Below are 16,086 nucleotides of genomic sequence, written 5' to 3'. Positions count from 1 at the left end.
GTCAAACATGATGACAACACCACCACAAATGGTGTCGCTTGGCAGCTTCAATGTGGTGCTCTTATTCTTCTCATTTTGCTTGGTGAGGTAGATTGCTGCTATAACTTGATGACCCTTCACATACCTAAGGATTGCCTTGGCTCTCTTCTAGAGTGTATCCATTGTTTTCAGTGCCAAGTCCTTGAGGAGCAAATTCAATGTATGAGCAGCACAGCCAATGAGTGTGATGTGAGGGTAGGACTCCTCCACTTTAGACCAAGCAGCCTTCATGTTCGCAGCATTGTCGGTCATCAGTACAAATACCTTCTGTGGTCCAAGGTCATTGATGACTGCCTTCAGCTCATCTGCAATGTAGAGACCGGTGTGTCTGTTGTCCCTTGTGTCTGTGCTCTTGTAGAATACTGGTTGAGGTGTGGAGATGATGTAGTTAGTTATTCCTTGCCCACGAACATTCGACCACCCATCAGAGATGATTGCAATACAGTCTGCTTTCACTTGAACTCTTGAATCCAGCAAATTAGTAGATAAAGCATGTCTGGTTGGAGGGGTGTATGCTGGGCGAAGAACATTCAGAAATCTCTTCCAATAGACATTGCCTGTGAGAACCTGTTGCATACACAGCTCGAGCAAGACATTCATCAGCATTTCTCTGACTACGTTCCTCCACTGAGTCAAACAAACCTCTGATTCCAGGAGGACCATGAGCTGTTGCTATCGATAAGGTGTCTGATTCATCATTTTCACCTCGAATCGAAGTACAGGGACTTTTGTCAGAGGTTGCTTGTTGTGAGTGCTGAGGGAACTTTAGGCACTTGGCCAGATGATTCTGCATCTTTGTTGCATTCTTCACATATGATTTGGCACAGTATTTGCAAATGTACACAGCTGTTCCTTCTACATCAGCTGCAGTGAAATGTCTCCACACATCAGATAGTGCCCATGGCATTTTCCTGTAAAGATTAGAAAAAAAATTGTTAAAAAAATAAAAATACAATTCCATGTACAGATAATTAAGCAGTTAGATTAAACAACTCCTTTGTAAGATAAATGTTTTAAAATTAAACATGGAAACTCCACAGTTAGCAGGCTCAAGCGAGCTAAAACCCACATGGTAGCAAAAACTAACTAGCAGACATTGATAACAAGTTAGCAATTATTTAAACACACTTTGCTGTTTGTTACTATTTACTAGTTAACAAAAAATCATGTATGTCATCTAAAATATATTCACACCACCCAGTATTGTAATCAAAACTTACCAGAAAGCAGCAGTAGTAGTCCTTGGCTCAGACTGTGTAGTAGTGTGGACACAATAGCATCTCATTAGTGTGCAAGATCTTGAGAATCAGCTGTACATGTGATGGAAGAATGCACTGCACATGTGATGGAAGAATGCACTGTGCATGCAGACGGTTGTAATTCCATTGAATTGGGGATAGTTTAAGTAAGAAGTGCCCATCAAGCCAATCCAACTTGTGGGAGGTGCTTCAGGAAGCATGGGGTGAAATCTCTTCAGACTACCTCAACAAATTGACAACTAGAATGCCAAAGGTCTGCAAGGCTGTAATTGCTGCAAATGGAGGATTCTTTGACAAAAGGACACAATTATTTTTTCAATTAAGAATCATTATTTATAACCTTATCAACGTCTTGACTATCTTTCCTATTCATTTTGCAACTCATGCCATGTATGTTTTCATGGAAAACAAGGATATTTCTAAGTGACCCCAAACTCCTGAACGGTAATGTATATATAGTGCCTTCAGAAAGTATTCATACCCCTTGACTTATTCCACATTTTGATGTGTTACAGCCTGAATTCAAAATGGATTAAATAGATTTTTTGTTCTCACCCATCTAAAAACGCACACAAAATACCCCATAATAACAAAGTAACAAAATAAACATATTTTGCTAATTTACAGAAAATAAATACAGAAATCTTATTTACATAAGTATTCACACCCTGAGTCAATACATGTACATGTTAGAATGATCTGTGGCAGCAATTACAGCTGTGAGTCTTTCTGGGTAAGTCTCTAAGAGCTCTGTTCACCTGGACTGTACAATATTAGCACATTATTATTTTAAAATTCTTCAAGCCGATTGATGACAAAACCTATAACTAGGCCACTCAGAAACATTCAATGTCGTCTTGGTAATCAACTCCAGTTTAGATTTTGGCTTTGTGTTTTAGGTTAATGTCCTGCTGAAAGGGGCATTAATCTCCCAGTGTCTGGTGGAAAGCAGAAAGAACAATATTTTCCTCTAGGATTTTGCCTGTGCTTAGCTCCATACCATTTATTTATATAAAAAAAAACTCCCTAGTCTTTGCCAATTACAAGCATACCCATAACATGATGCAGTGGCACTCAGTGATGCGTTGTCTTGGATTTGCCTCAAACATTACGCTTTGTATTCAGCACACAAAGTACATTTCTTGCCATTTTTGTTGTTGCAGTTTTACTTTAGTGCTTTATTGCAAACAGGATGCATGTTTTAGAATATTTTTACTCTGTACAGGCTTCCTTCATTTCACTCTGTCAATTAGGTTAGTATTGTGGAGTAACTACACTGTTGATTCATCCTCATATTTCTCCTATCACAGCCATTAAACTCTGTAACTGTTTTAAAGTCACCATTGGCCTCATGGTGAAATCCCTGAGCGGTTTCCTTGCTCTCCGGCAATTGAGTTAGGAAGGACGCCTGTATCTTTGTAGTGACTTGGGAGTATTGATACAACATCCAAAGTATAATTACTAACTTCACCATGCTCAAAGGGATATTCAATGTCTTCTTTTTTAAATGTTATTGTTAAGCAAATTTTTACTCCTGAATTTATTTAAAATTTCCATAACAAAGTGGTTGAATACTTATAGACTCAAGACATTTCAGCTTTTCATTTTTAAATAATGAGTAAAAAAAATAAAAATTAAGTCAAGAGTTGTGAATACTTTCTGAAGGCACTGTACAGTATATACACTGAACAAAAATATAAAACACAACATGCAACAATTTAAAAGATTTTACTGAGTTACAGTTCATAAGGAAAATCAGTCACTTGAAATGAATTCATTAGGCCCTAATCTATGGATTTCTCAAGACTGGGAATACAGATATGCATACCTTTAAAAAAAAGGTAGGGGCATGGCTCAGAAAACCACGAACACAATTTATTATTAGGAGACTCACCTGAGCAGGCTGTTAATGGAGGAGGTGCCACGGTCGATGCTGCGCAGGACGTCCCCGGTGCGTCGGCCCAGGTGCCAGCGCAGTGACAGTGAGTGTAAGTGGCCGAACAGACGCACCTGCACCACCCGGTTGGTGTACTGCTGCACGCGGATCCACAGGAAGGAGCGCAGGTTACTGACAAAGCCGGACGCACCTAGGGAGAGAGTGAGGTTCAGGAAAGAGAAGAAGAGAGAGAGGGCGGGTGTTACGGGATTTTTGTGTTTAATGACTAAAATATGTATACATTTGACTTAGAATTATAACTAAACAGAATACTACTAATGAACCTTATTATAATCATAAATGTTGAATGTTATGTGTTCCTTGTTAGAAAGAATGGGTTTATCTTCAGACAGGCTAGAATGATGTCTCTACCCAGGGAGGGGAAAGACCTTGGGTTGGTTGTAGATAGTTTAACAGGTGGCAGACAGTAATGAGAACTCGAACTGTATTGCCATTGTATCTGAGAGGAGGTTGGACATTAAAACCTATGACATCATCTTTATTATATAACCTGATGTAAAATGTATTATGATCAGTACTCTCGAGAATAAACGCTATTGATTGATTGATTTTAAGACTGGTATCTGTCCATTTTATGCTGATAATTATCTTACAAATTCTTATTTATGGGCAGAGTGTTTTAATTGAATTGGTTAATAAACAGGAATCAAAATTCCTTTAACAGCGGGCAAGGTGTAAGAGTGGGTTTGGGGAGAGGAGATATTTAGAGCAAGAGAGACAATTAAAATAACAGTACTCAAGGAGTCCAAGGAATGGGTGTAGCAGAGAAAGACAATATGGGAGGTGAAATCCCCCTCACCCAGGGCTCTAAATTATTTTAAATGTTTTATTGGTATCACTGGTGTTCCCAATTTTAAAAAGTTAGGAGCGCCAAATAAAATTTAGGAGCACCAGAATATATATATTTTTTCATTGATTGATATATACAGTGGGGAGAACAAGTATTTGATACACTGCCGATTTTGCAGGTTTTCCTACTTACAAAGCATGTAGAGGTCTGTAATTTTTATCATAGGTACACTTCAACTGTGAGAGACGGAATCTAAAACAAAAATCCAGAAAATCACATTGTGTGATTTTTAAATAATTAATTTGCATTTTATTGCATGACATAAGTATTTGATACATCAGAAAAGCAGAACTTAATATTTGGTACAGAAACCTTTGTTTGCAATTACAGAGCTCATACGTTTCCTGTAGTTCTTGACCATGTTTGCACACACTGCAGCAGGGATTTTGGCCCACTCCTCCATACAGACCTTCCCCAGATCCTTCAGGTTTCGGGGCTGTCGCTGGGCAATACGGACTTTCAGCTCCCTCCAAAGATTTTCTATTGGGTTCAGGTCTGGAGACTGGCTAGACCACTCCAGGACCTTGAGATGCTTCTTACGGAGCCACTCCTTAGTTGCCCTGGCTGTGTGTTTCGTTTCGTTGTCATGCTGGAAGACCCAGCCACGACCCATCTTCAATGCTCTTACTGAGGGAAGGAGGTTGTTGGCCAAGATCTTGCGATACATGGCCCCGTCCATCCTCCCCTCAATACGGTGCATTCGTCCTGACCCCTTTGCAGAAAAGCATCCCCAAAGAATGATGTTTCCACCTCCATGCTTCACGATTGGGATGGGTTCTTGGGGTTGTACTCATCATCCTTCTTCCTCCAAACACGGCGAGTGGAGTTTAGACCAAAAAGCTCTATTTTTGTCTCATCAGACCACACGACCTTCTCCTATTCCTCCTCTGGATCATCCAGATGGTCATTGGCAAACTTCAGACGGGCCTGGACATGCGCTGGCTTGAGCAGGGGGACCTTGCGTGCGCTGCAGGATTTTAATCCATGACGGCGTAGTGTGTTACTAATGGTTTTCTTTGAGACTGTGGTCCCAGCTCTCTTCAGGTCATTGACCAGGTCCTGCCGTGTAGTTCTGGGCTGATCCCTCACATTCCTCATGATCATTGATGCCCCACGAGGTGAGATCTTGCATGGAGCCCCAGACCGAGGGTGATTGACTGTCATCTTGAACTTCTTCCATTTTCTAATAATTGTGCCAACAGTTGTTGCCTTCTCATCAAGCTGCTTGCCTATTGTCCTGTAGCCCATCCCAGCCTTGTACAGGTCTACAATTTATCCCTGATGTCCTTACACAGCTCTCTGGTCTTGGCCATTGTGGAGAGGTTGGAGTCTGTTTGATTGAGTGTGTGGACAGGTGTCTTTTATACAGGTAACGAGTTCAAACAGGTGCAGTTAATACAGGTAATGAGTGGAGAACAGGAGGGCTTCTTAAAGAAAAACTAACAGGTCTGTGAGAGCCAGAATTCTTACTGGTTGGTAGGTGATCAAATACTTATGTCATGCAATAAAATGCAAATTAATTACTTAAAAATCATACAATGTGATTTTCTGGATTTTTGTTTTAGATTTCGTCTCTCACAGTTGAAGTGTACCTATGATAAAAATTACAGACCTCTACATGCTTTGTAAGTAGGAAAACCTGCAAAATCGGCAGTGTATCAAATACTTGTTCTCCCCACTGTAGCTTATATTAGGCTATTATGAATTATAGCTGCTTTGAAGCACATGTTGTGCCCTGGAAACTAATATGTAACACTGTAAATACATGAGTTTATTATAAAAGCTAAAACGTTGATACAAATACCTGTCATTGAAATTACAATGTAATTTGTGGAATATTAGGTTTGTACATTGTGTAAAAGCCCTATTTTCCTATTGAGAGAGAAGGGTGTAATTGCAGACCGCAATTAGGGGCGTTTTTTTTTTATATAGGCGTTTTTTGATATCAAGTTACACCCATTGTTGCTCGCCATTGGTCCTTGGCCGTTTCTTTCACGTCGGGGACAACAGTTGTTGACAACTGTAGCATTGTAGCTAAGCCTAACCCTTTTCCTAACTTTAGTCTTCTCCCAACCTGCCACGCTAATTCACCTAACCTGCCACGTTAATTATCCTAACCTGCCACGTTAATTATCCTAACCTGCTATGTAAACAAATCATATGTGTCGAGAAACCATCCGTCGCATAACACCAGAATTGACCAATGGCAGGCACCAATGGACGTTTCCTGATATCAAGGAATGACAACATCAGGAAATGCCCCGAATTGCAGTCTGCAAATACACCATATTGTTTGAGATGCATTAGATAAAACATTTTACACTGTCTCTTTAAAAAGTCAGGTTTGTTATGATGACATGCAAGATATCTCTCATTCATTCATTGCTATATTCATTGATCTCCTGAAGAAGCTATCCCTTTTCCTTTCTTTCTGTGCCCCCAAATGTCTGGATATACTGGTCAAGTTACCAGGTTGTTAGCTAGCTAGCCAATGCAGTAACATGACAGAACAAAGTGTCAACAAATGGTTCGCTAGTAGTTTTAGAACGGCCCACAACATGGTTTATGAATGTAAAATGTGGTCCCAGCTATCCGCTATAGGAAGATGAAAATGTTGCGGCGGTAATACGGGTCAGATCTTTTGACCTGGTTTGGCTAGAAACAAGCCGCTTTCGCTGTAGTAATGGTGCAACAAGGACGCTAATGAATCTGCACTCGCTTGTTTCTCTAGGGCACTCTGAAACAACGGTACAGCTAAGTCTTATCATTACAATTATTATCTATCTATAAATAAAGCACAAAATAAAACGTAGTTGCACAGCAAAATATTATTTACCAAATTAGTTGCACTTTAGAGCCTTGCACTCACCTGCCCCTCCACCTTGCAGGAACTTGAGCAAGACATAGATACACACAGTGGTGGCCAAGGTCTTCCAGCTGCTTCCATCAGTCAGCTCATTCACTATGAGAGTGAGAGAAAGAGGTTTTGAAAAGGGTTGACAGTCCCAGGTCATCTTTTCTGCAGTTTTGCTGGGCAGATTATCATATGTCAGCCGCAATGATATCACAAAATACTTCTGAGAATATGCAGCGCAGCACCAATAAAGACAACCTGCAACACAACCAATAAGGCTGTGACAGCAACGAGTAGGAATCCAGATAAAAGGGGGGTACAGGTTAGGAATCCAGATAAAAGCTGGATCTAGGGCAGATGTTGCGAAACGAGGGATGCTCTCTCACCAATGTTCTTGTAGTAGATGGGCACGAAGACATTGATGACCCTCTCCAGACCCAGCAGGCACAGGCAGAGCACCACCAGGCCCTGTAACAGCATGCTTCCTTTGGGCCACATGTAGGGCACCAGCAGACGCACCTTCTGCCCAAAGTCCTGCCAGGTAGACTGGGATTCCTCTGCCCCATCCAACAGGGGCTGGCATACAGATAGAGATATTAGGGGTTATTGTGAACTTAATAAATACAGACAGAGACAATAAACAACAAAAAAGGTTGTGGCCAGGGACTTTAATGCAGGCAAACTTAAATAGGTTTGACCTAATTTCTTCCAACATGTCACCTGTACAACCAGAATAAAAAAATAAAAACTTAGATCATCCTGATTCCTGCTTACAAGCAAAAACTAAAGCAGGATGTACCAGTGACTCGCTCAATACTGACGTGGTCAGATGAAGCGGATGCTAAGCTACAGGACTGTTTTTCTAGCAGACTGGAATATGTTCCGCGATTCATCCAATGGCATTGAGGAATATACCACCTCAGTCATCGGCTTCATCCATAAGTACATCGTTGATGTCGTCCCCACAGTGACCGTACGTACTTATCCCAACCAGAAGCCATGGAGCTGCCGTTTTCAAGGAGCGGGACACTAATCCAGACGCTTATAAGAAATTCTGATATGCCCTCAGACGAACCATCAAACAGGCAAAGCGTCAATACAGGATTAAGATAGAATCCTACTACACCGTCTCTAACGCTCATCGGATGTGGCAGGGCTTGCAAACTATTACGGACCACAAAGGGAAACCCAGCCGCGAGCTGCCCAATGACGCGAGCCTACCAGACAGGCTAAATGCCTTTTATGCTCACTTCGAGGCAAGCAACACTGAAGCATGCATGAGAACACCAGCTGTTTCGTAGCCGATGTGAGCAAGACCTTTAAACAGATCAACATTCACAAGGCCATGGTGCCAGACAGATTATTAGGAAGTGTACTCAGAGGATGTGTGAACTAACTGGCAAGTGTCTTCACTGACATTTTCAACCTCTCCCTGACCGAGTCTGTAATACCTACATGTTTCAAGCAGACCACCATAGTGCTTGTGCCCAAGAACGCCAAGGTAACCTGCCAAAATGACTACCGCCCAGTAGCACTCAAATTGGTAGCCATGAAGTGTTTTGAAAGGCTGGTCATGGCTCACATCAACACCATCATCCTGGAAACCCTAGATCCATTCCTATTTGCATACAGTCCAAACAGATCCACAGATGACACAATCTCAATTGCACTCCACACTGCCCTTTCCCACCTGGACAAAAGGAACACCTATGTGAGAATGCTGTTCATTGAATGCTGAGCTGTAGTCAACACCATAGTGCCCACAAAGCTCATCACTAAGCTCAGGACCCTGAGACTAAACACTTCCCTCTGCAACTGGATCCTGACGGGCCGCCCCCCAGGTGGTAAGGGTATGCAGCAGCACATCCGCCACGCTGATCCTCAACATGAGGGCCCCTCAGGGGTGCGTGCTTAGTCCCTTTCTGGACTCCTTGTTCACCCATGACTGCCTGGCCAAGCACGACTCCAACACCATCAAGTTTGATGACGACACAACGGTGGAAGGCCTGATCACTGACGAGACAGCCTTTTAGGAGGAGGTCAGAGACCTGGCAGTGTGGTGCCAGGACAACAACCTCCCTCAACGTGAGAAAGACAAAGGAGCTGATCATGGACTACAGGAAAAGGAGGGCCGAACACGCCCCCATTCACATCGACGGGGCTGTGGTGGAGCGGGTCGAGAGCTTCAAGTTCCTTGGTGTCCACATCACCAAGAAACTATCATGGTCCAAACACACCAAGACAGTCGCAAAGAATGCACGCAAAGAATACCTCCTCAGGAGGCTGATAAGATTGGTGGGTTCCCAGATCCTCAAAAAGTTCTACAGCTACAACATTGAGAGCATCCTGACCGGTTACGTCGAGGCCTGGTATTGCAACTGCTCGGCATCCGACCGTAAGGCGCTACAGAGGGTAGTGCGTACGGCCCAGTACATCACTGGGGCCAAGCATCCTGCCATCCAGGACCTCTATACCTTTTTTTACACTGCGGCTACTCGCTGTTTATTATCTATGCAGTCACTTTACCCTTAACTACCTGTACATATTACCTCAATTACCTTGACTAACCTGTACCCCCGCACATTGACTCGGTGCTGGTACCCCCTGTATTGTTATTTTATTGTGTTTAAAAAAAAAAAGTTAATTTAGTAAATATTTTCTTAACTCTATTTTCTTAAAACTGCATTGTTGGTTAAGGGCTTGTAAGTAAGCAGTTCACAGTAAAGTCTATACCTGTTGTATTCGACGCATGTGACAAATAACATTTGATTTCATTACTAGGTTACCTGGCCAGTGCCACCCTCCACGTCACGTTCGTCCTCGTTGATCAGGAGCATGTACGGTCTCCGAGGTAATCCCGGAGCCTTCAGGCCCAGGAAGAATAGTGTTCCTGTGCCGATGTAGCGCATCAACCACAGAGAAAATTCCACCTGAGGTAATGAATGAAAAATGCTTAGTCATGACTGAACCTTTGAAGGGGCAATCTGCAGTTTTGGTAAAAAGCTGAGGGGATGGCCTGGAGAAATGGAACCACTCAAATACATAGACAGAGCTATGGATGCAAGGACTGACCATCCATGGTATTAACATTCTAGTTTTAACCATCTTTAGAGGTTATACACTGTTTGTTTACATTTACAATGTTATAAACATTAAAGTAAAACAAACTCATATTTTGGGTTCTGATGAGGCATTCCATAAGTTATAATCTTCAAGAATCAATGAGTATAGATCATTAGTCCAAAAATGGATGTAGCAATTACAGATTGACTCTTTAAAGGAATCTTGCACTCATATACTATATTTTAGTATGTTGTCCACTGATAAGTGTAGTATGAGTGTAGTATTCCTTTAAATAAGTGCTGACTGACAAGCATAACTGCATAAAACACAGAAAAAAACATATTTCAATACTCCATTCGACACATACAATTGACATTTAAGTCATTTAGCAGACACTCTTATCCAGAGCGATTTACAGGAGCAATTATGGTTAAGTGCATTGCTCAAGGGCACATCAGCAGATTTGTCATCAAGTCTGCTCTGTGAGGCCGAGGTTATCAATCAAAAGTAATATACTCAGGAGTTGTTGGATCATTCAGGATCGGCGGTGAGGTGAGTCAGTGGTTACAGTCAGACTGACTGTACAAAGTAAAATACTGTACATATTATGACACAAAGTAAACAGTGGACCGTGTCATATACTTTGTGGTATAACAACCCATTGGAAGAACGAAGATGGTGAAAGCTTGGTAAAAAACTAATGAAGATGCATTCAGAATGCATCAGTTGAACACAACTGGGAGACATATTAAACAGCCATACTTCCAGACATGACTTGTACAACCTAAAGTCATGCTGAGTGGGACGACCAATGACAGCAACAGGGTGGGACTAAGAAAAGGCGTGATCTGATTGGTTACAAAATGTATATTTGGGGGCGTGGCCAAGGGAGAGGGATGTAGAATGACAAGATAGGGCAATGACTCAGCACTCCTGGAGTTACTCATAGCTGACTAATGATAATGGTTCCGCCCCCTTTCACTGCTGTGTCATGGTTGGAATGCCAGTTTCTATATTAGCAGTCTTCTTGCGAGAAATTGCTTTGTAATATATATTTTTTACAATCACAAACAGTCATTATGAAATGGGATTTAAGAAACATAAAACCTAGCCTATGTGTCCCATTTACACAGATACAGTATCACACCCTATGGGTAGACTAACTTACTTTTTAGGAAGCCAATTACTAGACTTGTGTGATGGAATGTAAAAACTCAATGTTAAGTGTAATACTAATAGCCAGTAACATTATATATCAATGTTTTAACAACCTCAATGAAACTAGGGAGTGGGATGGCAGTTCATCCTCACTGTGGAATGAGCTGTGGGGTTCATTCAAAGAGGTGGAACGTTTCAAACGATGCAGACAGAAATGCAAGGAACAGATCTAACACCATTTCCAACTTAACCTGACAGTTAAACATGTTTATTCTCCACAAATACATTTCTATCTGAAGGTCCTCTAACGCTACACCCTCCTGAACAGACTCCAGTGCCACGTTCAGTAGGCAAGGTTGTGAAACATTCAGATATAAATACATTATACAGAATAGACGTGTCTCTTTGAGTGATATATAGAGTGAGGAGTCACGTCAGCTCTATTGGGGACATTCTATAATGTTAAACCCTCAACAATACCGCTGGTCCTCTCTCACCTGCTGCTGTGTGTTCTCCAGGCCCCACCACCAGTAGGGGCTGGCCCAGGAGACGAAGGCCAGGTTTTCCGCTGAGAATGCCACAGCCCAGAAGAGCAGCAGCACCGTGCTGTGGCCCCTTGTCCGGTCCCTCACCAGCACCCACCTCCTCTCCAGCCTTAGCAGGGCCACGGCCCAGGCCCAGCCCAGCATGGACAGGCAGCCATACAGCACCACATAGCCAGGGAGCTCCCCTCCCCCGGCGGCCCTCCACACCAGCCCCCCTAGGAACTGCAGCAGGAGGAGCAGGGAGACTCCCAGTTGGAGGCCATAGAGGCGCGAGCGCGGCACGAACTTGGGCTCCATCTCGGTGCCGTAGCGGCGGTAGCAGACGCAGTGGAAGGCGCCGAAGAAGAAGGAGAGGGTAAGCAGGACGGTGGGCACCAGGGTGAAGTAGAAGCAGGGCGAGATGCCGCCCTCCAGCCAGGCTTCGGAAATGGAAGCGCTGGCCTCACAGTAGCTTTGCACTACCACCATGGTGGCTGGGAGCTGGGGAGACAGGGAGGGGAAAGAGAGTATTCACTATAACATACATATTACTACCACATTAAGCCTACACATAGGGCTCAATATCATAAACCTGGTCCGCATGTATGTTAAGAGATTTGAAAAAGGCAGGGCAGGCAAAGGAAATCATACAGTTGATTGCATGAAATTAGTTTTCAAAAATACATTCTCTGCAGTATTTTCACCGGAACTTATTTGTATCCTATTCTAAACTGCTATTCATGATGAAATTCAACTTGTCTTCCATTCATAACTCCCCAATGCAGCGATCAAATGTGAAGTTAGTCAACACAATGAACACCTGTTCATTATTTTGCAGGACAATCATGCTATACCCTACTTAATGTATCAGGGTCAAGAGCAGATTGAATCTCCTTGAGGTGTGTGTGTTGTACTATGAAGCAAAACACAGCAAGCATCTCTTCCTAGTCTATAATCATTCAACAGACGTAATAGGCCTAAGAGATCCAGGCCAACCCTGCTATATTGGGCTGTGAACTTTAAGATATGGTTAGTGCTTCAGTCATGGCTCCTAAAAGCACCCCAGACAGTCATCTGGGGTGGGCAGTGGACCAATTCTGATTCAGTCAAGGCACTTAAGACACCTGAAACACATCACATTTCATCAACTGATATTCATTCAAAATATCATAGAATTAGGTTACAGTGGTGTGCCGACACACGGCTAATGTACCATGGAGTAGCTTGGTATGTAGGAACGAAGCCCTCACAAACTCTAGTTCAGAGAGGTCAGAGTGCACATTGTAATTTCAACTAATAAAATTATTCATTTGGATGTACATAAATGTTCTTAATGAAAGAACAACTGTACCTTACTATCATAAACCCCCCCCCCCCCCAAAAAAAAAACTATTAACCCCTATTACTCCATTGTTTATGTTTTTGTTGTTATATGATATGGAACTTTCTAAACAAATGCTTCAGTTGTTGTTGCTCTCATGGAATCATTTCTTGAGCACTACAGATATTATCATGTGAATCATGATGCATTTGTCCCAGTGGCATTGTTTAGCCTGTTTTTCTTGGTGGCCCGCTTTTTGACAGACAGAGCATATTTAAACAATGTGACAACAACGACAGAGCTTCAGAATAACCTTAGCAGTAGAGTTTTTCTCTAACTATCATTTGTGAAACTTGCCTAGTTAAATAAAAAATAAAATCAATACATTTGTGGCGTTATCTGTTTGACCTATCAAGATAGCTAGCTAGCTACATTAGCTAGCTTAGATCTGTTGCTGTTATAACAACACTCACCTTCTCAAGACAAGCTGGTGCTGGAAAGCGATTTAGTGAATTGAAGCTCCAAACAAATAACCCGTTTTACGCGAAGAGATATTAAAAGTCAAAAACAACAATAATTGTAATCTTGTTGTATCCACTTGTAAATTGTCCTTATTCTTCTTGCAGCATGCATGGAGCAAAGTATTCCATGACTCGGCAATCGACACTTTCTTACAAAACACTACTGTCTGAACCGGGTCTTAGCGCCCACTGCATAACAAGCATGTTCAAATATAATGTTACGCAATCTCATATATGGCCAGTAGATGACAGTACATACAAAGACATCATAACTCACATCAAAATGCCATCTGAACGCTGGGTCTCATCATAGCTTACAGAGAAGAGTAGGCTGACAGTATATCAATATCTTAGCTACAGAAGATTAAAATGGATAAGAAAATACATTTGATCGTTCCTATCAAAATGAGGAGTAGCAATTTCAATGCATTACAAATCAAATGAAATTGTATTTGTCATATGCTTTGTAAACAACAGGTGCAGACAAACAGTGAAATATTTCATTACGGCCCCTGCCAACAATTAATTGAGAAAGAAATAGAGAAATAATAGAAAAGTAATAACACAAGTAATAATAAATAGACAATGAGTAGTGATAACTTGGCTATATGCATAGGGTACTAGTACCAAGTTGATGTGCAGGTGTACGAGTTATTTGAGATAGATATTACTTTATTTCTAGTTATATATGTATAAGTCAACAGGATGGACAATAAACAATAGCAGCAGCATATGTGATGAGACAAAACAGTTTGTGCAAAAAGGGTCCATGCAGATCGTCCGCATGGCTATTTGGTTAACTATTTAACTAACTCTTTAGCAGTCTTATGGCTTGGGGGTAGGGTCCAGGGTCTTGTTGGTTCTAGACTTGGCGCATCGGTACTGCTTACGACATTTTTAGGGCCTTCCTCTGAGCCTGGTATAGCCTGGTATTCCTCACATACCAGGCTCATCCTCTGAGCCTGGTATTCCTCACAGCCTGGTATAGAGGACATGGATGGGCCGTATTCACTACTCTCTGTAGCGCCTTGCGGTTGCCATCACAGCGGTGATGCAGCCATTCAAGATGCTCTCAATGGTGCAGCTGTAGAACTTTTTGAGGATCTGAGGGCCCATGCCAAATATTTTCAGCCTCCTGAGGGGGAAGAGGCGTCGTCGTGCCTTCTTCACGACTGTGTTGGTGTGTATGGACCATGATAGATCCTTAGTGATGTGGACACCGAGGAACTTTAAGCTCTCGAACCACTCCACTACAGCCCCTTCGATGTGAATGGGGCGTCATCGGCCCTCCGTGTCCTGTAGTCCACGATCAGCTCCGTTGTCTTGCTGATGTTGAGGGGGAGGTTGTTGTCCTGGCACGACACTGCCAGGTTTCTGACTTCCTCCTTATAAGTGGTCATCAGGCCTGCCACTGTCGTGTCATCAGCACTCTTAATGATGGTGTTGAAGTCATGCGCAGCCACGCAGACGTGGGTGAACGGGGAGTACAGGAAGAGACTAAACCGCACCCCTAAGGGGCACCAGTGTTGAGGTTCTGCATAGTGGATGTGTTGTTGCCTACCCTCACCACCTGGGGGCAGCCCATCAGGAAGTCCAGGATCTATTTGCAGAAGGCTGTGTTCAGTCCCAGGGTCCTTACCTTAGCGAAGAGCTTGGATGGCACTGTGGTATTGAACGCTGAGCTGTGAATGAACAGAATTCTCACATAGGTGTTCCTCTTGTGCAGGTGAGAGAGGGCAGTGTGGAGTGTAATAGAGATAGCGTCATGTGTGGATCTGTTTGGGCGGTATGCGAATTGGAGTGGGGTCCATAGTATCTAGGATGGTGGTGTTGATGTGAGCCCTGACCAGCCTTTCAAAGCCTTTTTATGAATACAGATGTGAGTACTAGTTACAGTGCTGTGAAAAGTATTTGCCCACTTTCCAATTTTTTCTACTTTCACATATTTTTGATATTGAATGTTGTCAGATCTTCAACCAAAACCTAGTATTAGATAAAGGGAACCTGAGTGAACAAATAACACAGCAATTACATACATATTTCATAAACAAAGTTATGCAACACCCGATGCCCTTGTGTGAAAAAAGTAATTGCCCCTTTACACTCAGTAATTGGTTGTGCCACCTTTAGCTGCAAGGACTCCAAACAAACACTTCCTGTAGTTGTTGATCAGTCGCTCACATTTCAGTGGAGGAATTTTAGCCCACTCTTTCATGCAGAAATACTTTAACTCATCGACAATTTGGGGGTTTTAAGCATGAACTGCTCGTTTCAAGTCCTGCCACAACATCTCAATTGGGATTATGTCTGGACTTTGACTAGGCCGTTCCAAAACTTCAAATGTGTTACTTTTTAGCTATTTCCATATAGACTTGATTGTGTGTTTGGATCATCGTCTTTTAATTATATATATATTTTTTTAAATAATTATTTATTACAAAAAACACAAGGAAGGGGTAACATTAAAGTATTAGAACATGAAGGACAAACAATACAGCATCAAGACACGATCAAACATGTATCAGTCTTTCCGCAACAGA

General features: G+C 42.3%; 1 protein-coding gene across 1 annotated transcript in view; it reads right to left on the bottom strand.

Annotated features, from left to right (window-relative positions):
• LOC139532109 (ATP-binding cassette sub-family B member 6-like) overlaps positions 1 to 13,712 on the bottom strand; it is a 31,628-nt gene extending 17,916 nt beyond the window's left edge. Inside the window, exons 1-6 of the mRNA XM_071329265.1 lie at positions 13,499 to 13,712; positions 11,678 to 12,205; positions 9,746 to 9,889; positions 7,346 to 7,535; positions 6,975 to 7,067; positions 3,193 to 3,385 (exon numbers count right to left, since the gene is read on the bottom strand). Of these exons, the coding sequence (XP_071185366.1) occupies positions 3,193 to 3,385; positions 6,975 to 7,067; positions 7,346 to 7,535; positions 9,746 to 9,889; positions 11,678 to 12,193 (1,136 nt within the window). The 5' untranslated portion in view covers positions 12,194 to 12,205; positions 13,499 to 13,712. The remainder of the gene's footprint in view (positions 1 to 3,192; positions 3,386 to 6,974; positions 7,068 to 7,345; positions 7,536 to 9,745; positions 9,890 to 11,677; positions 12,206 to 13,498) is intronic.
• Positions 13,713 to 16,086: the final 2,374 nt, after the last annotated feature.

This window comes from Salvelinus alpinus, chromosome 10 (genome assembly GCF_045679555.1).
Source record: "Salvelinus alpinus chromosome 10, SLU_Salpinus.1, whole genome shotgun sequence".
Lineage (NCBI taxonomy): Eukaryota > Metazoa > Chordata > Actinopteri > Salmoniformes > Salmonidae > Salvelinus > Salvelinus alpinus.
The sequence above is the reverse complement of the archived record's forward strand: the minus strand, read 5'-3'. Positions and strand labels throughout refer to the sequence as shown.